Genomic DNA, 26,663 nt, shown 5'->3' with positions numbered 1-26,663 from the left:
TTTAAACTATAACAACAAAAATATAACATCGATCAATCTATTTATATTGATAGCATATTTGTTAAGGTCAAGTTTAAAGTTGAACCAGAAAAAACATTGCCTTAATAAAACAAAACTAATCTGATTGGGTTTTTAGTGAACTAGACCTAGAAAAATTTGATTTCTAATTTGGGTTGAGTTTAAAGTTGAATAAAAAAACAATATTGCCCTGATAAAACCTAGTCAATGTGATCGAGTTCTTACATGGTCAACATCGAGAATTTTGTTCGAAGAACATCGAGAGGATTGATAGGTGAAACAGCTAAACTATAGGATCCAAAGCCGAACACTGTTACATCTTCAGGGACTAAAACAAAACTTTACCAAACCCAAAATTCTGTTACAATACGAGCTTACATGAATCAAAACTAAAAAAATACTCAAAAAAAGCCCATGAAAAAGAGCCAAACCCAAACCCGCGAAAACAAGAGCAAAATCTAACAAAATAAAATAAAATAAAATCGAATCGTCATCATCGTCGTCGTCCATTGACAAATCAAACTGTATATATTTCAAATCAAATCAATCAGAACACAAAAACCCTAATTTCAAATAATCTTTAACACCATGAAATGAATCTTTCTTCTTCTTCACCATTTCTCTTCATTCATGGCTAAGCAACAGCAACAGCAACAGCCTTCACCACCTTCACCATGGACCACTTTAGAGGAGTTACTGCTAGCGTGCGCCGTGAACCGCCATGGAAGCGATTCTTGGGACTCTATAGCTATGGAAGTATCGAACAGGACATCTACTTTCTCCTCCCTCACTTCTCAAAACTGTATTGACAAGTTCAACGACCTCAAACGACGTTTCGGCTTTACTAGTCTTCGAAACGACACCGCTTCGTTAGTTGATGAGCTCCGGAAACTTCGCGTCGATGAGCTTCGGCGTGAAGTGCATCGACGTGATGCGTCTATCGTGTAAATAACAGAAAAACACGCCTCATTTTTGTCTTTGAAAAGTCTGTTTTCAGCTTCGTTTTGAGATCTGATGAGTTTTGTTTTCGTTTTTGATTGACAGGTCGCTTGAAATGAAAGTGAAGAGGTTAGAAGAGGATAGGGAGAGGAGCTTGAAGGAGATGGAAAAATCATCAGATCTGGATAAGCCTTCGCCGGAGATTGTTGCCGGTAAGTCCGACGGCGGAGAGTCCGGCGATGGTGATGAACGATCGTTTAATGAATCCAATTCGACGAGTCAACAGCCACAGAAAGCCGAGGCGGAAACGGAGAAAGAACAGAACGCGAACACAGAGCTAAAACCCGAACCGGATGTGATTAGGGAGGATCCGGATCCGTCTCGGTTAGGATCCGACCCGGAACCCGAGCGGGAATGGTCACATAACGGTAAGTTAGAAGATGACGACGATAAAAAACCGAAAAAGGAAATGAAAATTGAGAGATTGAGTCGGGAGAGTGGCCTCGGTCCGGACTCGAACGAGTTAGGTGAGTCTGTTGGTGAGTCCAAGCGGGAAGACAAAGAAAAGGATAATATTAAACAGATCAATAATAATAATAATAATAATAATAATAATAATAATAATAGTGACGTACAAAGTTCAGTGAGTTTGACGATGAGGAAGAAGAAACGACGTCGTAGTAGTGAAGAAGGGAGTAGCAGTGGAGAGGAGGGGAGAGAGGGAGGTGATGATGAGGTTTCTCCCGCCAGGAAAAATGTGCCTCCCGTCAAATCTGAACCATGGCTTAAACTTCTTGGGATTATTCGGTCTCATCGGCTTGGCTCAGTCTTTGAAAAGCGGCTCCGAAGCCAGGTAATTTTCTGATCATCCTTCTTTAATCGCCCTTTATTTTTTTTTAAATACAAAAAATATAATGAGAAAAAAAGATAGGAGAGAAGAAAACAAAGAAAATTATTTATGTTATAGCTTTCATAATCTCGAGAAATTTTATAGTATTTAAACGTAATAACCAAACACTTACAAAAGGTATAGTTATAAAGAGAAATAAAAAAAAATAACGGAAAAAAGGGACTATATATATATATATAATTTCTTTTTTGTCAATCTCGCATAGTATCCGGTATTTTTAGTTTGAATACTATAAAATTTTCCATCAATCTCAAAAATCAATATGATCATATTATAAAAAGTTTAATATAATTAATGTCTTAATTCTGTGACCGTTAAGGGAATCAAAGTCAAGTAAGAACTTGTTAGTGAAGATTTCATCTTAATTAGAATCTGCATAATTTAGGGTGGTAGGACGGTCCACGCTAACAATTAGGCAAAACGTTAATTATTATTTTTTTACAAAAAAAGAATTACAGCTAGCAACTTTACTATGTTGAGATCGAGGGTGCCGTAGCAAGGAGTAAGCAGACCATATATTCATGTGAGGATGATTTGGTAATTATCGCATGGAGGAGGATGTTATCTTGCAACGCAATGCATGGGCATCCTCGTTTGGTATTTTTTGGTGCCATGCATTAGATATGTAGATCTAGTTACAAGGCGTGGATGCAATGCATCTTGGTCTTGGTGGGTGGGTTCAAAGTAAGAGATTGAACGGGTGAATAGTTATTAATTATAGTTTTTTTTTAATTAAAATTCAAAATATAATCGTAAATGGATTCCATGTAAAATTATATAGTTGTTTTTATCAATAAAACAAGATTTAATCCATAGCTGGAGCAAAACTCAGCTCTGCCATAGAATCAAACGAGCCCTAGAAGAGTTTTGAAAATAACCTTGATGATTTTTGGAGTACAATTAAAGATAATTGCTTTTGTTGTTGGTTTATCTATCTTATTGAGTTTTTATTTAACATAAGCGGCTTATTCAACAGCTGGCTCAAGTGAATTGAAAGCCATCTTCCCCCCCTCCCTTTTTTTAAGGTCGGAATGTTTGGTGTCCTTTGTTTTGCTTTCCCCGTTTATAGATTAGAAGATTTATTCTGTTTTGGAAAGAAAAGAACAAATGCACGTGTAGAGTCACATTGTATAACGGGATAGGGTTTTAGACAGGTATTTGTCTATGTGATATAGTAATTATTGTTTAAAATGTTTTTTTTAATATATAAAAATTTAAAAATTATTTTTAATATAAATATATTAAAACAATCTAAAAACATTAAAAACATTAATTTTTTTTAAAAATTCAAAATTTTTAAAACATCATTTTGAATACAATTCCAAACTACCCAACCAAAATACAAGCTAAATATTTTATTTAAACATGTTTGAAGGATTTTTTTTTTTTTGCAAACAGGGAAGCAATTAATCTTAATATTATGCTATATATATTAAATTAAAAAATATATTTTATGTTAATAATAAATAATAGATATTCAAACTATCCACATAAAGTCTGAATATATTAGAAATACATAATGCTACATCACTGTCATTTTGTATAATAACCTGCCTTGCACGATAGGAATATTGACTTTTTGACGGCTAATTGGATTATGACCTCATTGCACCACCCTTCCTTCTTAGTTTTAGTTGCTTCGTCATAAAATGGTTGGTTTCGGGCCAGCAACTGCGTCTGTGTTAGGGTATTTGGGCTTATTTTTTAACAACAATCCCAAGCCATAAAGAGGGAAACAAGTAATGATGATGGGTCATGTCAGTTCAGCTTATGTCTCTTCCGTTTCACCGTACCCTTTTTAGACCAGTCTGGGTATTGTGGTCGGGCACTAGGTCCAGCTGGGTTTCTGATTTTTTATAATATTTTCCATGTATAGTAAACTCATAAATACAATTATTTAATAATTTAAAAGTGTCAATATAAAAATATATTATTTAATTAGTCGGGTCGGAATAAAAACTGGGTTTTCTTTGGAGCAGGTCAAAATTGATATCCACTGGTTGGACCAAATGGCCATCCCTTGACACAAGGTCCAATTGTGGTTGGCCTTTGAGTTCACTCAGCTGGGTCCATACGGTACTATGTTTTTGGTATTCAAATATTTTTTATTTTAGAAATGTTTTAAATTTATTTTTTTCAAAATTTATTTTTATCATTAATATATGAAAACAATAAAAAAATATAAAAATCATTTAAAAAAATCATTTTGTTTCAAAAATATTTTTGCAAACGGTGCCAAAGTAAAGTAAATGAGATTGTGGCTGACGAAATATTTTTGAAAAAGTTGAAAATAAAGTAAAACCGATGTGAAAGTCGCAAATATTCCTGCAAAATTGATGCCATGTTTTCCTTGGAATATCCAGCATCTTTTGTTAGGTGTGAAATGGCTCAACAGTGACTGGTAGTGGCCTAGCACGTTCAGGAGGGACTTTTGAAAGAAAAAGAATTTTTTTAAAAAAATTCATTATGATATTTCTAGTTAGAATCGGATGTTCCTTTCAACAATTCTATTGTTTTACAGGAATCTGAAAGGTACAGAAAGTTGGTTCGGCAGCACATGGATCTTCAAATGATTCAATCTAGGCTGAATAAAGGGGTTTACTCCAATTGCTTCCAAAAGTTCTTCAAGGATCTCCTGATTTTATTAAACAATGCAATTGTTTTCTTTAGAAAAAACTCACCGGAAAATCTTGCCGCGAATGAACTTCGAGCTGTTGTTTTGAAGGAAGTGAAGGAGAAGCTTCGGAAACCAAAACCTCAACCTGTGGATGCCAAGCCTGCAACTGAACAACATTCTGCTGCGCTTTCAAGACCGAACAAATCTTCTTCATCTACCTTGGTAGCCTGTTGCAAACACAGTTCCATGAAAGCAATATCTGGAGGTGCTGGTAAAAAAGGTGATAAAGAGATGGAAGGAAAACATAAGGTAAATGAGAAGAAGGTTGAAGTTTCAATTGATAGGATTGAGGATAAGGGTTTAAAGAAGAAAACAACAAAAGAGAGGTCGGTCTCGGGTCGTAGAAACTCAAAGACAAGCAACAAGAATGGAGAGATAAAGCATCAATATGGTGGTAATGAATTAAGTTCACATGATGCGTTGGAGATTAAGGTGGATAGGAAAGAACACACAGGGAGGAAGAAGCAAGGAGCAGCGAGCTTCTTGAAAAGGATGAAGCAAAATTCTCCAAGTCGAGTGACGGAGGAGGACTCCTCCTCCTCCTCCTCCTCGGAGGAGGAGGATGAAAGTAAAGATGGTAGAAAGGATGACAAAAAGAGGAGAGGAAGGGAAGCAGATGGGATAGCTAAGAGGGTAACAAGGAGTTCGAGAGGAAGAGGACCAGGAGAAGATAGTAGAAACATAAAAAGAGGAAGGCCGCCGAAGAAGCAAATGGAGTCAGGCAGTGGGACGGGGAAGAGGGGGAGAGATAATGAGGATTCCGAGGTAGGGGCTGGGGGTGGCGGAAGAGTAAAAAAGAGGTCAAAGAGGTGGTGATCCTAGTGGGGGTTGTATAATGTAAATTATTTTAGGGAGATTTTTGGATTTTTGTCTGGTCAGTGTAGAGTGACTTTCACGTGCTCAGTGGAGAAGAAGGGGCGAGGGCGTGTGGTGAAGACTGGACAGGAAGAAATGAGAGTTGTCTTTCGAACTCTTAGAATGTTTTGTAGTTGCTGGCCAGTGAATATACACAGCATGTTTTGGGAAAACATGAATCATAGGGTTGTTTTTTTTATATTTTTGTTCTTTGCTTGTTTCATTATGGTTTGTGTAGTACGAAACTAACCTGCCTGAATTAAATTTCATGAAAGCGTTGAAGGGAGAAAACATCTCCGAGACCTACACTTGCCCATCATGCTAGTGTATTCGAAGGTTTGTGCTAACGACGTGGTAAGAGTTACGAGCAGAGATATTAAATGTGTTCAGGCAAGTTCATCTGGTAACTTGGAGATCTTGAAAATAATTTGAGGTGGGTTTGTTTTCCATCTATTTCAAAAGCCGAGTGAGGTTATATCAAGTTAACAAAAATAATTTTTAATTTTTGTTTAAAATAATAATAATAATAATAATAATAATAATAATATTTTTGTTTATCTAAAATAGTATTATTTTAAAATAAACTTGGGTGGACTCTATAATCTACTTTATTTAGCCAGCTTGATACCTATGGTTATGAGTCAATTTTGTAGAGGTATAGATCACAAAAGTTGGTCTCATGGGTAGCGAAATTTTCAATTAGGACCACCAAGAGAGAGGGGGAGGTTAGATCAAGTTTAAACATCAACTATTAATGCTCAAACTTCGTATTAATAATAATAAAAAAATGGTTATGGGTTGGGAAAGTTATCCTTAATTTTCTTTATAAATAATAAAAATGATGTAGTTTTAATTATTTTTTTTAAAAATAATCAAGCTATCAAGTTGTCAATCTGATTTTAAAATAATACTTAAAAATGAGTTTCTTGTATGAAAATAATGCAATCAAAATTATAATTTTTTTGAATATTGATCTCAAAAATAAAAAAAATAAAAAAAACTTATTTAAAATTTAGCTCTTGAAATTAAATTACATTATTTGTAAAATACTTGCAAGTATTTCTCACAACTCTCTAACCATTGAATATCATATTGATTGTATAACACACCTTAAATAAAGTCTAACCCACAATAGTAGAACGGATGGTTGTTGCTTCATTGTCTTTTAAAAAAACAGGTGAATGTCAACATCCATGAAATTTCTTCAAGCCCCCCACTTTATATATATATATATATATATATATATATATATATATGCTCTCTAAGTTCAATTATGCATTGAAATAACTTTAGTAATCTCTTGTTATATACGCATTGCTAGCTCTTAAGGTTGCCCAAAATCACAATTTTGGTTGAAAGAGGCTTGAGAGTCTTATTGAGAACGATTTTTGTGATTCTTTCTTCATCTACGTAAATTATACTTATTTTTGAGATTTTTGAATATCAAACTTGAAATAAAAGAAAAATTTTGTGAGCTCAGATTCACCATTTCAGGTAAAATGAATGACAAAATATACTTCATCTAATAGTACTCACACACACAAATATTACTATTTTTCATAGTTAAAGTCAATATTAGTAAACTCTCTCATTACCATCAGAATACGATTATTTTCTTTTTCACTTTTCAAACCACAAAATAAAAAAATAATTGGGTTGAAATTAAATTTTCAAAATATCAAAGGGCCGGATGCTATAATTTAAAAAGTTTGAGGATCAAAGTGAATTTTTTATCCAAATTTGAAACAACCATTCCTTTTCTCTATATTTTTTTTTTATTTTGATGCTTTATTTTATAATCTTTCATTTGTTGCAAAAAATTTGTGCCTATGACTCTATAAAGGTCTAATTGAAAAAAAAAATATATGAATGAAAAATAAATAAATCATTATAGCAATTCATAGCTGTCACATATTTGAAGTTATTTTCACACATGAAACAGCCATTGCATCTAGCTTCATGTTACGAAATTCACATGAATATAGAAAAAATAAAGCACACAAGATTCGAATGTAGAGTAAAAACATAAGTTTACCTCATAGAGAAATGAGAATGGATAGAAAGTAAGTAATTGCAGATGCTATGACATTTTAAATGATATTATACTCCGAGCATCTCCTCGAACTCATCAGAGGGTATTTCTAAGTTAATAAAGAATATACAAGATGAATCAGTCTTGATTTGCTCCTTTAATTGGAGAAAATTAAAATGAAACAACGCTTGGCTTACCAAGAACCAGTGCAATAACTTCTCTCAATTCCACCAAAAAAAAAAAAAAGAAACACCTTCACTCCTCATACTGTTGTCCAATCAAGTTGGAAAAAGCTTCAATCTTTCTCTCTTTCTCATTCATCAAAGCCACCCCGTTTCTGATTTCCTCTCTCTCTCTTTCTTTCTCTGAAACATGTCAAACTATACAGTTGAGTCCACCAAAGTAGAGACAAGTGATGGAGCCAAGCTGCATACAAGGCTGTTCAAGCCAATAGAGGAAGGAGATGTAAAAGACAACCTGGTGATTGTTCTTGTACATCCATTTTCAATCTTGGGTGGTTGTCAAGCACTTTTAAAAGGAATTGCTGCTGGGTTAGCTGAAAAAGGTTATAAAGCTGTGACCTTTGATATGAGAGGTGCTGGTAAGTCTACTGGGAGGGCTTCTCTTACTGGTTTTTCTGAAATCAAGGATGTTATTGCTGTTTGCAAATGGGTCTGTGAGAATCTGTCTTCTGATAGGATTTTGTTGGTGGGTTCTTCTGCAGGTATGTGCTTTATTTGGTTTGATGTGATGTGATTTGTGAATTGTCTGTGATTTTTGGTGAGGAAAGTTTAATGCTTTGTGGGAATTAATTAGGATGCTTGATGGGGATGATGATTATTGGATCTGTGAACTGAGTGTTGGTTTGTGAATTGTGAATCTGTGATAGTTGTAAGACTCTACTGATATGGTGGTTATTCATAATTTCTTATCACAAAGAAAGAAAAATGAATGAAAGGGAAAACAGTCAATGGTCATCAGCACATCTGAGAAGATGCATCATGATTTTGCTGTCAAGGAAGGGAAGGATTTGATGGATCAAATCAATTTGTACAAGTGATTTGCAGCATGGTTGAATATGCTAATTTGGATGTTTGATTGAATTAAGGACTGAGTTTGAGCATATTGATGGTATTCAGTTTCAATTTTTGGTGATAATTGTGCTTGTTGATAGAATTAGGCTAACTATAGCCTGTTTTGTTTATTTTGTCCATGAATTGGGATTTGATGATCTGCTTTCTATGACCTTGTCAACCTCTTCTCTGGTTCTTCTATCCTGTTTGTGTTGATGTGGGCATCTTTGGGTGGATTTTAGTTGATAGGATGAGTTAATGCTGCAAATATGAGAGTTTTGTGAAGGAAACTAAAACTTCCAGGTGTGATGTTTCTGAATTTTGGATTTGTCCATAATTTAGGCTGGCATAGGCCATCAAATGTAATTTCCATTTCTTATTAAAAATGTGAAAAAAAAGAGCTGAATATCTAGGAATATTGGTGTGCCTCATATGATAGAAGGTCTAGGTAATGGAAATTTCTCTGTTCTGTTTTACTTTTGATTGAATTTGATCAAATAATTATATACTCCCTGCAGTTTTGGTTTGATCTCCAGGCCAGTAGAGCTTTCAAGCTTGTGTTTTTCATTTCTTAGTCTGTCAACTTTAGCAAGTTTTCTCTGAAATATTTTTTGTTAGGCTGTTCTGTTGCTGCATTCAAGTCATTGTTGCATATTTGGTAAATTAACATGATGGCAATGAATTGATGCAGCTGCTTTACTATGATTGTGATCATTTTAAAATCACGAAATAAACTGCATAGCAATATGAAATTCCACCGTTTCTTGCGTGAAACTAATCTTTGGATTATGTTTTCCCCTGGTACAGGTGCACCAATTGCAGGTTCTGCAGTCGATGAGATTAAAGAAGCGGTTGGCTATGTAAGTATAGGGTACCCCTTTGGCATGTTCGCCTCCATCCTTTTTGGAAGACACCACAAGGCAGTCCTGAACTCTCCAAAGCCAAAACTTTTTGTTATGGGAACTAGAGATGGGTTTACCAGTGTAAAGCAGCTGCAGAACAAGCTGAGTTCTGCTGTAGGACGCGTTGAAACACATCTAATTGAAGGAGCAAGCCATTTCCAAATGGAAGGCCCTGAATTTGATAACCAGATGGTGAACCTTATCCTTCCGTTTATCTCATCATTATAGGAAATATTAGATGCCATGTCAGTTTATGAGGTGTGCTGGGTCAGACTGCCCCCTGTAGGAACTCTATTGTTGTACATGCTGATTATCTTTGTTTAATTTGCAGGATTTGGCAAATGGTTTACATATTCTATGCCATCAGAGTCAACTAACAATTCAGTGAGAATAACGTCCAAGCTATTACCACATTGCTATTGCAAAAACGAAGAGAGAGAGAGAGAGAGAGATTCAAAGCCATTTAGCCATTTTTACATGGTCAGATATCACTCTGAAAATAATTTACATCAACATTTTCCTACTTCAATGAAACTAAAGTTACACTGAAATCAAAGCTACTGTCTTCCCTAGCTAATATATAAGCCCAGGGACTGTCATGCTCTTGGCTGGCCATAAAATTTGAGGAAGCTATAATACAAGTCAGGGCCACTGGTTGACAATAAGCCTAATAATCACATGTCATAGTTCTCATCATGCTGATCACTTGAAACAATTCTGCCATTTCTTGCCATTTTGTTGCCATCTGAACCTTCAATTCCTCTACCTTCACCAACAATCTCATCATATGACCGTTTTCTCCATCCCCGATCTTGGTCCATTGATTGAACACGGGGAAATGGATGTTCCCCCTCATCTGCTTTGATGCCAAGAAAAAGAAGATTTTATTCTTTTCATTATCAATAATGTATTGTTTTCTGGTGAAAATAATCCACTTCGATGGAGGACTAGGACCAGGGCTACACATGTACCAAAATGATTAGCCTGTAAACAATCACATCCCACTGATACTTAGCATGAAAATGAAGTCACAAGTGGTCATGCTTGATAATTTAAGACAAGCAATGAAATGTTTGCATAGCTTTCAGATAAACATTTGAGATTTACTTGCATCTCACTGGATTGATAAAAAAACTAGTAATTCGGGGAACAGCAGTATACAACTATTACAGGCTGGTCTGAATACCCAAAAGCTACAATTAGATGATACAACAGATAGCAGGGGAGATATGAACATGTTATGTGTAATTAGTTATTACCACTCTCACCATCTGATGCTTCTTCAAGCCTTGCAATCGCGTTGACCAGGGCTTGTTCTTGTTCCTGCATGGAAGGGAAGATATAAATGCAGTAACAAAAGATATTAAAGCAAAACGAGGGGCGTGGTACTTACTTCCAGAGCTTTCTTTGCTTTCTCAATTTCCAAAGGATCAGGATGGCTAGCACCAAAAACTTTTTCTACCTGTTCAAATTGGCCAACTTAGGGAAAAGAAGTTCCTTTATTTCAACGTAAAGCAAGTTTCAATATCCAACTTACCTCCTTGATTAGAGTATTTGTGTGAAGTATCTCAATATCACCCATAGCCTTCTTCCCAATGCCATTCTGGATTAAAGGGAAATCTTTTTTGGACTGACCCTTTGTGGTTCCTCTACCTCTTCCTGCAGTGAGAACTGCACCACCACGTGCAATGGCTTTCTTATTCCCACGGCCCGGTCCAGGCCGGCCACCTCTACGGAAAAGTCCTGGTTCCTCACCCTCCCACCTAATATCTTCAGGAGATATCTGCCATTATCACATACAGATCAGTAGCAGCTAAAACTAGAAACTCATTTGACTCTGAAAAGGACACATTCCAAAGATGAAGTGTGATGGAAACACATGAAGAAAATTGATGGCAGACTAAACAAGGGAGGACAATGTTCAAAAGACTAAGCACTATTTGTAATCTGCCATGCCACATTGAATGCATCACTAATTGAACCCTTGACACTGCTGTTAGCCTGGAATAAGATGAGAGGAGCAAAGGACTTGGTTAACATTACATTCTCCATGAACAAGCAAAGCACACGCATAAGGAAAAAAAGGTTAGCTTGAACTTATCAATAGCGCATAAATCCAACAGAAAAGAAAACCATTTCAAATCAAATCTTCATATTCCAATGGTTGAGTCAGCAGGGATGATAAGTTTTTAAACAAGTAACCAGCTGCCAATTTCTTATATACAAGTCATTCTTCTTTTGATAAAATTTTACTATCATATTTGGAAATGCTACAAAAAGAGAACAGGCAAGCAGGAGCAGCATTCAAATCTTTCAGAAGACCAAGTAGCAATCCCACTTTACTCCCAAACTATTATGCAATACAGAACAGAGAATTGTCAAACCCCCACAACCAAAAAGGGAGATCTACATGGTAAAAATTATTTTACAAACTACATGCAAGATTCAGAATGTACATGGTAAAAATTGCAGGCCAGAATTAAGATAACTAGATGTAAAATAAACCATATCACATTATCAGCTCCCAGGATCACAGCAACACTTACCTCTTTGAGATTGACCCATTCCCATGTTTCATCCCCAGTATTAATATCATAAACCAAAGCATGCCGACCCTGTCAATTTGTGGAAAATGATTATGTTAAAGGAAACCCAGTGATAGGCAGACTATTACATAGCCAAGAGTAGACTGTACCTCAACTGGATTGTAGTCAGTTATAACAGCTTCATAGAAGTGGTTATCCTCTGGCCATCGAGTCCAAACTTTCTTTCCAATTAAATCATTGGTTGCGAAGACACCTGAAGAACCACGATTAGCAGCTTGAGCCCTGCTGGACAAACCTGTAGAACGCTGCTGCATGGACTTCATTGAGGATGCAGCAGACAGCATCATTAACCAAAAAGTTGAGGACAAACCAGTTAAGTATAAATCCTCATCATTTTGCTCACACTTATTCAACTTACTGATTTGGGCTTCTTGTTCCCAGATCCAGGTGGAGGGCCATGTCTCAGGGCTGATGTAGATGGTTGCATAGATGGATGCAATACAGGAGAAGGTGCACCCATGGACAATGATGCGACTGACTGTGAGGTTTTCTGCTTCTTGCGTGATCCTGAAACACTAGGACTAGGTATAGGATCGTGAGAAGGCTGGGCAGTGCTTGGCATGCTAGGTTGGATCCCGTTCGCCTTTCTCCATTCCCTGGAATCATAAGTGATAACACTCGTTAGAAAAACTGGCTGGAAATTAGATCTTCTAAGAATCTTCTCAGCAGATATTTCATGAAAAAACTAAACCTTATCCTCCGAATCATATCATCAGCGTTAACCCTGGCTAGGAGCTCCCTGTGCTCCTCATCTGAAACTCTTAGTTCTTTTCTGAGTTCTGTAATTAGACTTTCCTTTTCCTGGGGGAGAACATTCATAGGAAGGGCATCAAAAACTTGTTTAACATCCAATGATATAGCATAAATCTAATGTATATGAAATGAACAAGTATAATACCCAAGTAATAGCATCTGACTGGGCTTTAAAGGCTCGCAGGACTGAAGTGTATGCTTCTTGTTCAATGTTGTGGATTTGAGTTTCCATGTCACTATGCAACCTTGGCTGTGAAGCAGCACCACCAACTGCAGATCTTCCATTCCCAGCAGTTCGCGCCCCACTTTGGAATCTATTTCGATGTGTAGGTGGAAGGTCATCATCAGTTCCTACAATTTTAAAGATAAGGAACACACTGCATTAACTCTTCACAGTATAGTAAAATGCAACAATTCCAAAGGTTACAATTCAAGAAATTAAGACATGGAGAACACAAAAGAATTACAAATACCAACGAACTTTAAACTAACTCACCGCTGCTATCAGAAAGCTCGTAATCCATTTCAACTCCTAAAAATTCAAGCCTGTCACTTTCAGCCTTTTAATCACGAAAAAAAACTCGACCACTGTAACAAACCAACCAACTTCTTCAAAAATTCAAGCTACAGACAACCTGACAAACAAATGAGAAAATTTCTTAATTAACAAATTAAGAAGCACACTTCAGAGATCACAAATGCTTAGTACTGCTTCAGAAAACAATCAATTTAAGCCAAATTCGTTGGAAAAAAAAGTAGCCCTAGTTCACATAATTAGTCCTCTAACCCTGTAAGCAATTAAAAAACCAAATTACACACAACCTTCTTGGTTCCTTTTTTTACTTCAAGCACCAACTAAATGACTACATAAACAAGGAAATAAACTAAATTCAGCAAAACAAAAGACCTAATTCAACCAAAACACCAGCTAAAAACTTGATGAACAAGGAATTTAAGCAAAATTCAAGAAAACTAAACCAAAATACAAAAAGATAAAACATTTCATAAACTCACCGCTACCATTCAATCCCCAATGTCCATTGAAATTTCACCAAACCCTAAATACTTCAAAGTAACTAAAACTCGATTAAAATAAAAAAGAGGTTTTAAATAAAACCCTTTTAGAAAGTTCCGAACTTTAACCTCTCCTTGTGGCGTAAAATGAAACCCTAATAATTTACCGTCCAATTCCTCGAAACTGAACCGGAAAACGACCCGGAGAGCTTCGAAAAAGAAACTCGACGGCGTTTTGAGAAAGACGCGTAGAATTGTGGGAAACTTGAGCGGTAATTGTTGGTGGGAGTGATTTTGGAGAGCAGATTAGGGTTTCAAGATAGTGAATTGCGGAACGCGGACTTGAAAGGGATTTTTTTTTTATTTTTTTTCTTGTCTGCAGTTAATTGTTGAGTTTGAGTTCCGGCTATTCGCTGTTTTTTATTTCTTATTTCTTTTTTGTTTTTGACAAAGGTTTTTTCTTTTAAGAAATTAGAGAAAAAATTAATTTGATTTAGGATTTTTTTTCCTTGATATTAGAAATTGAAAAGGATTGATATCCATTGTGTTTCATTTAATCTAGAGTTGAGATACCATATTTCCTTGATTAAAAAAAGTTAAGACCAAATAAACAAAACGATTAATATTAAATATTGATATTAACACTCTTTAATTAAATATAGGATTTTTATATAAATATATGGAAAGATTTGTGAGTTAATATATTAATTTGTGTAAGAATCTAGTATAAAAAAGTTTATTTATAAATATTTTTTACATGGGACTAGCATGTTTCAACAACAAATAGTGTGATGATTAATAATTTCTAAAAAGATTAAACTAGAAATTCTTTGCTTAAAAGACTCTAATTGAAATTTGATTATGAATTTGGTAATTAAAAAATTCAAAAATAAATAATGTTGCATGCTAATAATTTGATTGTTTAATCTTGATCGTTTTATAGACATTGATTAATGAGCCATTGCATGCGAATAGTTTCATTGATTATTTATAACAATTAATCACCTTAAATTATATAACAGTTGATCAACTTAAATTATTTTAAAACAATCACCTGCTACTTTTGTTTTTTTAAAAAGCTTGTTTATATTAATAGTTAGTGTTGAAAGAAGTTAAGCGTTATTTAAATCAAATTGAACCGAGTTGATTCAATTTAACTTGATAAATTAGTTTATTATACGGGTTAAAATTTATTAAATTTTTTAAAATAATATTATTTTAATATTTTAAACATAAATTCTATTATTAATCATGATTAGATTTGAGTTTTGTTGAATGATTCTATTCTTAGATAAGGATGAGTTTTATTATAAGGATGAATACTCTATAATTGAATGCTTAATAGTGGCAATTCTTTGTCATCTTACCCAACTGATACGCAATCTCATGAATTCATAGATAGAATAATTTAGCTCGCATTCCTTCTAATGAAGTGCTAATTCACTTAAACTAGGGTTCACAAATTAAATGAATGTCCACTCTCACTCCACAGACCTTCGTCAAACTTCAGATACAAGGCTGCAACAAAGAAAGCAATTTATTGAACGAGAACAATATGACTATATACAATAAAAACAGTGTTTTTTTAATAGTTTTAATGTGTTAATATTGAAAATAAAAAAGATTATTTTAATATATTTTTAAATAAAAAGTATCTTGTATCATAATATTAAATATATTAATTTTATTTTCATCTGATTTAAAGATCGTTCCGTTTAAATTTGGCTAACTCAATTAAATTAGAATGAGATTCAAACAACTAATTACTAATTAGGATGAGATTCGAACAACTAAATTCAAGGATTTTTTTTCTTCTCAAAACAATTTAAAAGATATCGAAACAGCATATTTTTAGCGTGATTTTCATGATAAAAATTTGATAATTTATATAAAAATATAACCATAAAAAAGACAACACATAATCCGAAGGCAGAAGCTTTTACACACTTCCCAAACAAAACCCAAACCACTTGAATATATCAGTCAAAGGCAACCAAATTCAACAATGCCACCACTGCTTTCTCATTCCTCCTCTTCACTCTCCCTCCTCCGTCCCTTCCTCCCTATCAGATTCCATTTCTACCCTCCCCCTTTCGTCAAATCCCAATTCTGCCCTCTATCACCTCCTGCTCACCTCTTCAAACCCTCCCTGTCACGCCACGTCAGCACCAGCTCCTTCCCTTCTAGCAGAGGTAGTAGTAGTAGTGTTTCCATGGAGTCATCCTCACCAGAACCAACTGTGTCACTCGACTCCGTGACGCAGGATTTAAAGAATCAAACTTTAGGTCCTGATGATGTTAGTAAGGCTAAATTGAAGCTTGAAGATCTCAACTGGGACCATTCTTTTGTTAGAGCATTGCCCGGGGATCCAAGGGCTGATACAATTCCACGTCAGGTAGTTTTTCTTTTTTGATTTTTTTGAAAAGTTTTGATTTTTATGGGTTTTTTGTGCTGTCTGGATTGGAATAAATTGTGGGTTGTTGTTTTTGTTGTGGGTGTAGGTGATGCATGCTTGCTATACGAAAGTGTTACCATCTGCTGAAGTGGAGAACCCTGAGCTTGTTGCTTGGTCTGATTCTGTTGCTGATTTATTTGATTTGGATCCTAAAGAGTGAGTTTTTGATTTTTTTTGTGACTTTTTTATGCGCTTTTGTGTGTAGAAAATGATAAAAAACTATATAAATTGTGGGTTTTTAAGATGGATTGGATTTGAATTAGTTATGAAATTTTATCGTTTTTGCATCTTTATCAGTTTATATCTACTGATAGTTTACAAGTTTGCTTGTTCGTTTGTGTGATCCTAAGTGTGTTTTAGAATATGCCCGCGATGGATATTGCGGGTTCCCACTCACATGGGCATGTTCTATGAGTGCACAGCTGAGAATGTGTGTGGCATTGATTTTCAATATTCACGAGACTGAATGACCGATGACAGTTTTTTGCGCTGGGATTTGCAGATTTGAAAGGCCAGATTTTCCCCTTTTGTTTTCAGGGGCTTCTCCTTTGGTTGGAGCGTAAGTTTTGTAACTTTGGATTTATGTTGTGACTTGACCAAGTATCTTGCTTCTATGAATTTATTTACATATTGACATTTGTCTTGCAGGTTGCCATATGCTCAGTGCTATGGAGGACATCAATTTGGGATGTGGGCAGGTCAGCTGGGTGATGGTAGGGCAATAACACTTGGGGAGGTTGTAAATTCAAAGTCTGAAAGGTGGGAACTGCAACTTAAAGGTTCCGGGAGGACTCCGTATAGCCGTTTTGCAGATGGCCTTGCGGTTTTGCGTAGCAGCATTAGGGAATTTCTTTGCAGTGAAGCAATGCACTTTCTAGGAATCCCGACAACTCGTGCGCTTTCTCTCGTGACAACAGGAAAATATGTCACCCGTGACATGTTTTACGAGTAAGTTGTCAGGGTTTTGAATTTTCTGCTAGCAGAATGCTTTCTGTTTTTTCAGCTTCACAGAGTACTTATTTCCTCTGTGCTAATGCTTCTACATGATGTTCTGTTGGGGATTTATGCTGATACTAGAAAGTTTGCCTTTTGACACATGGAGGAACTGGAGGTTTAGAGACTTTGAAAATGAATTTAGTATTTGTCACAATGGAATATGCTGTAGCCTTGAACTTCATTCACCTTTCATTAATTAGGAAATATTTTTGGTTTTTTTGTTGCAAATATTACTCTTTCTCTCGTGACAACAGGAAAATATGTTACCCGTGACATGTTTTACGAGTAAGTTGTCAGGGTTTTGAATTTTCTGCTAGCAGAATGCTTTCTGTTTTTTCAGCTTCACAGAGTACCTATTTCCTCTGTGCTAGTGCTTCGAGACTTTGAAAATGAATTTAGTATTTGTCACAATGGAATATGCTGTAGCCTTGAACTTCATTTACCTTTCATTAATTAGGAAATATTTTTGGTTTTTTTGTTGCAAATATTACTCTTTTGCACTTCCATTAAACATTTTGTAGTTGACTGACGTAGGTGGAAATGGAAATTATAACATGTTACTGGGAACTCCTGGAATTGAAAGACTGTTTGGTCAATGTATTCACGTGATGACTTTGAGATGCTCTTCAGTGAATGCTGATTACAAGTTTTTGCACCTCTTTTTGCAGTGGCAATGCAAAGGAAGAACCTGGTGCTATTGTTTGCCGAGTTGCACCATCCTTTCTTCGGTTTGGTTCGTACCAAATACATGCCTCTAGAGGGAAAGAGGACCTTGAAATTGTTCGTGCTTTGGCAAATTATGCCATCAGACATCATTTTCCTCATATCGAGAACATGAATAAAAGCGAGAGCTTATCTTTTAGTACAGGTGATGAAGATCATTCAGTTGTGGATCTGACCTCAAACAAGTATGCAGGTAAATATAGAGCATCCATTAGATTATAGTAAGAGTTAGGTATGTAGAGGAATTGTAATAGTGGTATGCGGCTTGCCTAAGAAGACTTCAAAGTAAAGGAAGCACTGTGTGAGCTTCATGAAGAGTTCAACCTATAGTCAGAAATGATTAAATATGAAAATTATTTTACATTGTGGTTTAAGCACTTTGAATCCATGATACTTGAGATTGAATTACTTTACTTTTATTGATTAGGGCACCCTTGTCGTCCCATATTTAATCGAGACCATCTTCCAGAGTCCTCAATTGTATTCTACTCATTTTGCTTTATCTTGTGAACTTTTTCAGCTTGGACAGTGGAGATTGCTGAACGGACTGCTTCTATGATCGCAAGCTGGCAAGGGGTTGGCTTTACACATGGAGTAATGAACACTGACAACATGAGTATACTGGGTCTCACCATTGATTATGGTCCCTTTGGATTCCTGGATGCCTTTGATCCTAGTTTCACTCCAAACACCACGGATCTTCCAGGAAGAAGATACTGTTTTGCAAATCAGCCTGATATTGGTTTATGGAATATTGCACAGTTCACAGCTACCCTTTCAACTGCCAAGTTGATTAGCGATAAGGAGGCAGATTATGCCATGGAAAGGTACTTGTATTTTGTAATTGTTAGATTTAATGGAAGCATATTTGCCAATGGCAGTTGCTTATAGGGTATTTGCAATGACTTGTTACAGATATGGAAACAAATTCATGGATGAGTATCAAGCTATGATGACTAGAAAACTTGGCCTTCCAAAGTACAATAAACAATTGATCAGCAAACTCCTTAATAATATGGCTGTGGATAAAGTTGATTACACAAATTTCTTCCGGTTGCTTTCCAATGTTAAAGCAGACCCAAAAATTCCAGAAGATGAGTTGTTAGTTCCCCTGAAGGCTGTTCTTTTAGATATTGGACAGGAGCGCAAAGAGGCATGGATGAGCTGGGTGCAATCCTATGTGCATGAGGTAAAATATACAGGCATTATATCTTCGGTGTGGATTACTATATTTACTATGCTTCCTCTTCTTTTGTTTTCAAAACTTGTTACTGTTTTTGCCCCTGGTTACATATGGTTAATTGTTTCCTTTGCTATCATGGCATGTAGCCATTTTCCTTTTCTTCTCTTTCTTGTGCCTATGCACAAAGCACACTTGATGGCTTTGTGGAAACTTTTAGCTATCCACTCTTGTGTTTCGTATGTAATTCTTACAACCAACAATGTTTCAGACAATGGTACTCTTATGAAGTTGGGGAGAAGGCAGCGGGTCTCGAGCTTAAGTCCTACCCTTTTCACCTAAATAAACTAAAATAAATGAACAGTTTAATTTTAAACTGAGACATTATAATAGTTAGAGGAAATTCATTTGATCCGTGGCGAGCAGTTATTACTCTTTCATGGCACTACTATGCCATGCACGTTCCATGTGATTCTTTTTTATATCCCTAAATAGTTGTTAGGTGCCTCCCTTGCATTCATAATCAGGTATGGTCAAACGCATGCTTTTGGTGCATGTGTGTGTGCTTGCCTGGTTTTTATTTTTATGAACTATCTGATGGAACAAACAGATCAGAAGAGGCGTGATGTGTTTTACACAGTTTCAGTTTTCAGTTGTATCATAAGATCTCCTTTCTACTTCTGCAGCTGGCTGCTAGTGGGATCTCAGATGAGCAGAGGAAGGCCCAAATGGATTCGGTAAACCCCAAGTATGTTCTCCGAAACTACTTGTGCCAGACTGCCATTGACGCAGCTGAACAAGGTGATTACACAGAGGTCAGGAGGCTCCTTAAATTAATGGAGAGGCCGTATGATGAGCAGCCTGGAATGGAAAAATATGCTCGCCTTCCACCAGCCTGGGCTTATCGGCCTGGTGTTTGCATGCTTTCATGCTCTTCATGAGTTGCTTGATCTTATTGAAAGTAGTCTTAAGACATGTATGTAATAGTAGAATCAAGCTCTTGTCCTCACAATAAACTGCAGTAACATGGAAACCTTGTTTGTCTATGCTGTTATAACAGGTCAAGTTGGAAAGGTATTATTTATTTATTTATTTTTATTTTTTCTTATCACAATGGTTGTAATCTTGTTCATGGATAATATGGAGACTGCTTGAGTTTCTTCAATATTATAGACACGTGAGTATATGCATGGTGTTATTACTGAAATATGCCTTTTATTGGACGTGTAAAAAATACAAAAACTTTTCTGAAGGTTACTTGTTCTTCGAGTGGGTTAATATAGGAACTTGAAATACAGAGCCTAATTCGAGTTAAGTTTTTAATTAAATTAGTTAAGATATAGATTTGAGATATGAGAGCTTGCAATGTTATGTATAGTATTTTTTTTTATATATATACCTAAATATTGAAAATTTCATGATTATTTAAAAAGTGATTTTCTAAAGGAGAAAAAATATACTATTTATTTTGTAACAATATATCATTATAAGTGGTAATAAACTTTGAATTATACCATTATCCTATTTTTTTTTCAATTCAATTAATTCATCCATAATTATTTAAATTTTAATAATTAATATTTATATTCAATTTCATGCATGTAAATCTTTTCTCATTATATTGTAAATTTGAAAGCAATATGATTAAAATATCTTTAAATAATTTCAGTAAATATCCATACTTTTGATCATAAAAGAAGATAGATTGAGCTTGACTGACAGTCCATTTATAACGACAAATACAGAGTACAGACAGTCAGAGACCATTTGTTTTCTCAAACGACATGTCAATCCGAAAACCTTATGCCTTCCCTTAAAAACTCAAACCGGTGCGTTATCTCTATTTTGCTCTCTCTGTCTATCTCAAAATCTTCTTCCTACGTGAAATTGACTTTTGTGGCTAAGCAGAAGCTGTTTCTCTGTTACAGGTGAGCCTTTATTGAATCTCGATTCATCTGCATTGTTCAAAATTACAGTGTATTTGTTTTTTTTTTATTCCCTGATTGTTAATTGCGTGCATTGAATCTCATAATCTTGGTTTTAAAATGGATAATGAAAACATTTAGCTTGCTGAAACCATTACATTTTTTTTATGCACTGACTGTTTGATGAAATGCCTCAATGAAACTTTTCAGATTTTGCTAAACTACTAAAAATAAATCCCACGAAGAAATTTAGTTTTTTTTTAGCTTTTGGAGTGAAAAAATCAGCCACAAAAAGGTCTGATGCGGGTTGAAATTACATGAAGGACATGCAATGGATAGGGTTTTTTTTGTTTTGTTTAATTTTAAGTGAGATTTTTTGACTGAAGGTCACATTTTGGATGAGAAATCTAGTAAGCGATGATAACCCTTTTTTAGTACATTGTTTCTGCTAGAACCCATGTTTTTGTTCTTAATGTTGGGCTTCCTTCATTGAGGAATTGATGCATTTCTTTTCAAATAAGCTTTTTCTTTTTTGGTGGTTTAGTTATAGCATAAAAAGGAGGAGTACTTATATATGAAGATTTGTTGTTTATTTGTACTATTTGTTATTGTGACGTTGATATCCCTTCCTTTTGATCTTTTAGATTCTGTGAGTTAATTGATGGTCTCATTCACTAGCAAAACTAAAATTGGTGCTGCCGTCTTTGGCTTGCCGTTGACCGTTAAAATTCTTGCTGTTTTACATCATACTGAAAGCGTTGATTTTTCTACCCAGAATTATGAATTTAGCTAAAGTTGCATGTGCATGGGAATTTTTGCTTTTTTAATTTTTAAATCTAATTCTGATATTTGGGGTGCAATGGTACCATGTGATTATAACACAATGATGCCGTGAGAATAAGATAAGAATAGGGATTAATTATTTCTCAGTTTGCAGAGAATGATATTTCCACGAAGTCTTGAGGTTTGGAAATTAGGTAAAGTCAACTACTTGGAAGCACTTAAGCTGCAGGAAAAGCTAGTGTGTGATAGAAAAGCTCATAAGATTCCAGATACGCTGTTGTCCCTGCAACATCCTCCTACATATACTCTTGGCAAACGGCGCACTGATCATAATTTGTTGATCCCTGTGCCTGAACTTGAAAAGATAGGAGCTGAACTTCACTATACACAAAGAGGAGGTGACATTACATATCACGGTCCTCATCAAGCCATCTTATACCCCATCATTTCTCTTCGTGACATTGGACTTGGTGCTCGGAAGTATGTGGAAAAACTTGAGTTAACAATGATTGATATGGCATCACAATATGGTGTGAAAGCTTGTGCTGGAAAAAAGTGTGAGACCGGTGTTTGGGTTGGAGATAGAAAGATTGGTGCAATTGGAGTTCGCATATCATCTGGAATCACTTCTCATGGATTGGCGTTCAACGTTGATCCTGATTTAGACTATTTTAAGCACATTGTGCCTTGTGGGATTGCTGATAAAGAAGTTACATCTTTGAGAAGGGAGACAGGTACTGTGCTTCCTTCTGAAGAAGTAATTCATGAGCAGTTGATTTCTTGTTTTGCAAGAATATTTGGTTTCAATAATCTTATTTGGAAGGAAAACGAGCCAACATTGCTAGATAATGGGAAACCTGAAAGACACATGGATTGATAATGCTTCAGTATTTTGTATGTAATGAGAACTAAATGACGTGGCTATTATATGCCTAAAAAATAAATTATGTAAACCTTTTTCTGTATGATTGATTATTCATGAAATGAATCAATATGAGATTTTTCATGTTTGTGAAAGTTGAATTGACATATCGTGTCTATATCAAGAGAGTGACAAACAGAATAGTCTTGCAATACCTGAGGATATTTTATTGTTTTTTCAAAATGCATTAAGAACTGCGGACACAGTGAATTATTTTTAGGAATGGGGAATAGGGAAAGTAGAATCATCAATAGAAAGTTCTTATTATGTTTTGAGGTTGTCAGTGTAATTGTAGGCAATATAGGGTACAAGGCATTTGAGAACTCAGGTCCTGTGGTGATCATGCTGGGGGAGTTATCTAGAAGCAACCTTAATACTGTTAGATCCAGGATCAGCATCTTCAATCAGTGAGATCTTGTTGGTGCTTTTTTCTTGCGTGAAAACAGCATATGATCCTGGTAATTCTGATGCTGTATGATCCAGTATTATATGAGTTCAGAATGCATATGATCATGTCAGTAATGAGTTGGAAATCAATAATGTTTCTATTTTATTCCTGTTTTGCATGAATGTGTTTGCCCTTACATGTACTCAAGATTCCCAGCCCGTGAAACCACCTAATGGCTTCACCAAAACCTGTATTCTAATACCTCTCCCAAGAGTTCCTTGACTAGATCTCCCAAATTCTCCATATAATGTTCTTGTTTAACATCTGTGATCATTTTTCTTCTACCCTATGAGACGAGATTGCAGTTTCCAAGGATAAAAAACTTCCACCATCTGCCGAATAATGTGAAGTGACTGAGGAGTGATACACCATCACATGGCTAAATGGAAGGGAGTTTATCAAATTTAGAGGAGTATCTTTATGATAATGCTTCAAAGGTTGCTGCTTGGGTTTGGGCTGGTGGATACCTTTTCAGCATGTCTTCAGGTTCTTAAATCCAGACTCTATATTCAATCCACCTCTGAATCTTGGGAGAACCATTGGCCATGAGGTGAATAGTGAAATAAAAATACATACATAAATTGAAAAGAGTTCTGCAAGGCTGTCAAGATGACTAAATTTGGTTGAGGCAAAAGATTAACTGTATTAGACATGCAAAAATAATCCTCAAGGCTCAGACTTTAACCACACCAACTTGAGGTTTATATGAATGCAGCACTAGGATTAGGTTGGAGAAGATTAGGACGGAACCCAAGTCACATTAGTCTAAGTTCTGCATGGTAAAGTCGTGGAAGAGGAGCATGGCAATTTTTAGAAGAAGATGGTTGATTTTGTTGTGTAAAGCAGACTTTCCCAGCTAACTATAGCTGTATCTGTTAGTCTTAAAAGTAGTACTAAACTGTTTTGTGACTAGTAAAAAAGGGCAGAAGAAGGGGTTGGTCTCATGTGATAAGTCACGTGAGTCATATTTGGAAGACTGCACAGAAGTCAGAATTATAATATTCAATTCAGAATCACATGGTCAGCTGCTTCCAAGTTCCAACCTATTCAAGAACAAAAGTCCTATCATTAAACTACCGATAAAAATAAAGAAGCAAATCACCTAAAGTATAGTTTATATGGAAATGTTACTGGGAAATTGGCCAGTCAAATTATGCTTCTACAAGATTCTAACATGCATTATAATTGGAATCCTGTCATGCCTTATGCTGATGTGGATCATCGAGCTGCTTTGTCATTATTAGTTTTCTAACTGATTTTTCTCTCTCCATAAGCAGATATTTCATTATATGAGTTTGGGAAATCCTTATTTCAATTATTGCTTGCCCTGTTTGGAATGGTCTAGATCTACCCCTTTTAACCATGAAAGCTTAAACATAGCCTGGTTATTCTGAATGGTCTGTCCATTAGCTTCTTGTTTATCTGTAGTTCATAGGGGCAGGAGAACACCTTGTACCTGGTTAAGATATTAGTGGGGTTTAACTACCAAACAGGCGTAGGCTTTTTATTAATGTTGTCTATATATTACTCCCAGCCAGAGTTGAGCACAAACTATATGTAACATTATGCACTGCCTCCTTGAGAAGACACCACCATTTCCTTAGCTCCGAAAACACCAGGAATTTCATTGTCTTTGCAAAAGTATATCATGGGAAATGGTAACAGAGCTTTGTTTGTTCTATTTTCCTTGATTCTTATTCATGTTCTCATGTCCTCTCTACCGTGTCTTCACCATGAGAGAAAGGTTCTATTATTATACAGAAATCAAGGAAGGAGATTGCTAGTTTCTGTCTCTTCTCTTTTGTCAAAAATGCTAACAAGTCAAATGAAGCCAATAAAGACCCTCAGAAAGCTGTGGAGACAAGTCTCAGGAAGGCTCCACCAAGTCTTTCAAACCCTACTCAGAACAAGTAGCCTTAACAGTATTTGTGTAGAGATATCTGAAAGGAAGAGAAACTCATTCTCTTTCAGCATTTTTGCTGTTTTTCCCTTTTTAGTTTTACTTTGGATAGGTAGAACAATTGGATCTCTATACAGGTCTTGGTCTTTCTTTAAGGCCTATGGATCTGTAACTCATTCATTTTTTCCCCTCTAAGTACCTGCTTTTTCAGTAAATTTAGAAAGACATGAGGTGAATGTATTTACAGGAACTTTTTATATAAAAAACAGTAGCAACTCTTTTCAGGAAGATTGCAATTTGTCATTGGTTATTAATGTACACTTATCCCAAGATCGATCATCTTTCCTATGATAGTTATGTTTATGTTCCTCTTTCTGGTTACTACTGCATATTGTTTTCTTGTCTTCTATTTAATTTTAATTTCTCAGCAGATGCATAATGATGAAATATCCACATCAGCTATGTTCTTACTTGGTTTTCTAATGCGATCCCATGTGATGGGCAATGTAGGGATGGGCGCTTTGATTTTCCATGGGAACAAGGCTTACAAAAAGGAGCTGCACATGTTAAACAGTAAGGCTATTAGAATTCTCACCTCTTTGTACAGAACCTTTACAGCCTTGAGAGGGTATGTTCTCCCTCCCTCCCTCTCTATTGGTGTCTAATATTCATTAGCATTCTTACATCCATGCAACAGGCATCTGCATAAGAATTTTTGATACATTCTTGTTTAATAGAACTGAACCGCACATAGTATGGATATCATCTTATATGCATTCAGCCAATATATCTAAACTGTAGAGCTCTAATTTTATGCTTCTAATAGATTTAGACTGATGTTTTTAACTGGTTGAAGTGTTCCATCTCTAAATTGAAATCTAAGTCTTCTTTCAATGAATAATTATATTATGGGACCTTCCAAATTGAAAATGATAAAAGTTTTAACTCAACTGGGAAGGAAGAGAAGTTTGTTACACAGCATAGCATACAGATTTATTTTCCACCGAACCAGTAGAATTCCCATCTCCTTCCTTTTTTATTTGTTTAATTTTTTTGCTTTGCTCCTCCATCTGGATCTTAATTTAATACTAAAAAACAAAATCTAAGTTGGCCTGTTGGATTTACTTTTTTATTTTTTCTTTCTCACCCATTTTAAATATGTTTGTCACTAGATATGGAATCATTACTGATAATGATGAATTATTGCTAGTCCATATGCAGTATACTTCCTATATATATCCTATATATATATATCAGTAATTTCCTTATCTCCTTTAATAGTTATATACGAGGTCATTATTTTTCTTTTATTTTCATATACATCCCAATATTCTAGACTTGTTTCCAATTGAAACATAATTTCCAAACTCAGTATTCAATGCATTGAAAGAAAAGTTTTGCAAAGAATCAATGGGCACTAGGGAGTAATGCTATAAAGAAGTGGCTGTCCATTTTGCTAATAGACATGGCAGTGCACGTAATATCATGCATGCTGTCATCTGCTCTGGCAAATCCCAAACTGAAAAATTACATGTTGTCATCTGCTCTGGCA

The 26,663-nt window shown here is 35.4% G+C and overlaps 5 protein-coding genes across 18 annotated transcripts; 4 read left to right on the top strand and 1 right to left on the bottom strand.

The window, feature by feature from the left end:
- The first annotated feature begins 421 nt into the window (after positions 1-421).
- LOC133690195 (uncharacterized) lies at positions 422-5,598 on the top strand. The gene is made up of 3 exons (XM_062110420.1): positions 422-962; positions 1,063-1,810; positions 4,389-5,598. Exons 1-3 carry the CDS (start codon positions 649-651, stop codon positions 5,358-5,360), a joined length of 2,034 nt encoding a protein of 677 aa, XP_061966404.1. The 5' UTR covers positions 422-648; the 3' UTR covers positions 5,361-5,598.
- Positions 5,599-7,454: 1,856 nt separating this feature from the next.
- Positions 7,455-9,764, top strand: LOC133689161 (uncharacterized). Of its 2 annotated transcripts, none has more exons than XM_062109047.1 (2): positions 7,455-8,032; positions 9,312-9,764. In XM_062109047.1, the coding sequence occupies exons 1-2, from the start codon at positions 7,804-7,806 to the stop codon at positions 9,632-9,634; spliced, it is 552 nt and encodes a 183-aa protein (XP_061965031.1). In that variant the 5' UTR covers positions 7,455-7,803; the 3' UTR covers positions 9,635-9,764. The 2 variants fall into 2 exon arrangements, with proteins under 2 accessions (XP_061965031.1, XP_061964955.1); XM_062108971.1 differs by having other exon boundaries at positions 7,455-8,155.
- A 92-nt stretch (positions 9,765-9,856) lies between these two features.
- Positions 9,857-14,182, bottom strand: LOC133688546 (protein EMSY-LIKE 3). Of its 11 annotated transcripts, XM_062108169.1 has the most exons (12): positions 13,780-14,182; positions 13,588-13,628; positions 13,262-13,400; positions 12,911-13,116; positions 12,704-12,813; positions 12,371-12,608; positions 12,102-12,269; positions 11,953-12,021; positions 10,944-11,189; positions 10,800-10,868; positions 10,666-10,729; positions 9,857-10,265 (listed from the first exon to the last, which is right to left on the bottom strand). In XM_062108169.1, the coding sequence occupies exons 3-12, from the start codon at positions 13,287-13,289 to the stop codon at positions 10,081-10,083; spliced, it is 1,383 nt and encodes a 460-aa protein (XP_061964153.1). In that variant the 5' UTR covers positions 13,290-13,400; positions 13,588-13,628; positions 13,780-14,182; the 3' UTR covers positions 9,857-10,080. The 11 variants fall into 11 exon arrangements, with proteins under 11 accessions (XP_061964153.1, XP_061964078.1, XP_061964302.1 ...); XM_062108094.1 differs by lacking the exon at positions 13,588-13,628; XM_062108318.1 differs by lacking the exon at positions 13,588-13,628 and having other exon boundaries at positions 9,857-10,262.
- Positions 14,183-15,713: 1,531 nt separating this feature from the next.
- Positions 15,714-20,319, top strand: LOC133688464 (uncharacterized). The gene is made up of 8 exons (XM_062107984.1): positions 15,714-16,174; positions 16,281-16,390; positions 16,737-16,793; positions 16,883-17,182; positions 17,899-18,146; positions 18,474-18,780; positions 18,869-19,142; positions 19,820-20,319. The coding sequence occupies exons 1-8, from the start codon at positions 15,785-15,787 to the stop codon at positions 20,072-20,074; spliced, it is 1,941 nt and encodes a 646-aa protein (XP_061963968.1). The 5' UTR covers positions 15,714-15,784; the 3' UTR covers positions 20,075-20,319.
- Positions 20,320-20,863: 544 nt separating this feature from the next.
- LOC133688266 (octanoyltransferase LIP2, mitochondrial-like) lies at positions 20,864-26,630 on the top strand. Of its 3 annotated transcripts, XM_062107881.1 has the most exons (4): positions 20,864-21,061; positions 21,989-22,575; positions 23,059-23,221; positions 25,622-25,755. In XM_062107881.1, exons 1-3 carry the CDS (start codon positions 20,937-20,939, stop codon positions 23,172-23,174), a joined length of 828 nt encoding a protein of 275 aa, XP_061963865.1. In that variant the 5' UTR covers positions 20,864-20,936; the 3' UTR covers positions 23,175-23,221; positions 25,622-25,755. The 3 variants fall into 3 exon arrangements, with proteins under 3 accessions (XP_061963865.1, XP_061963714.1, XP_061963794.1); XM_062107730.1 differs by lacking the exon at positions 23,059-23,221 and having other exon boundaries at positions 20,865-21,061; positions 25,622-26,630; XM_062107810.1 differs by lacking the exons at positions 23,059-23,221; positions 25,622-25,755 and having other exon boundaries at positions 20,867-21,061; positions 21,989-22,847.
- The last annotated feature ends 33 nt before the right edge of the window (positions 26,631-26,663 follow it).

Source organism: Populus nigra, chromosome 1 (assembly GCF_951802175.1).
Source record: "Populus nigra chromosome 1, ddPopNigr1.1, whole genome shotgun sequence".
Lineage (NCBI taxonomy): Eukaryota > Viridiplantae > Streptophyta > Magnoliopsida > Malpighiales > Salicaceae > Populus > Populus nigra.
This window is presented reverse-complemented; position numbering and strand designations above follow the sequence as displayed.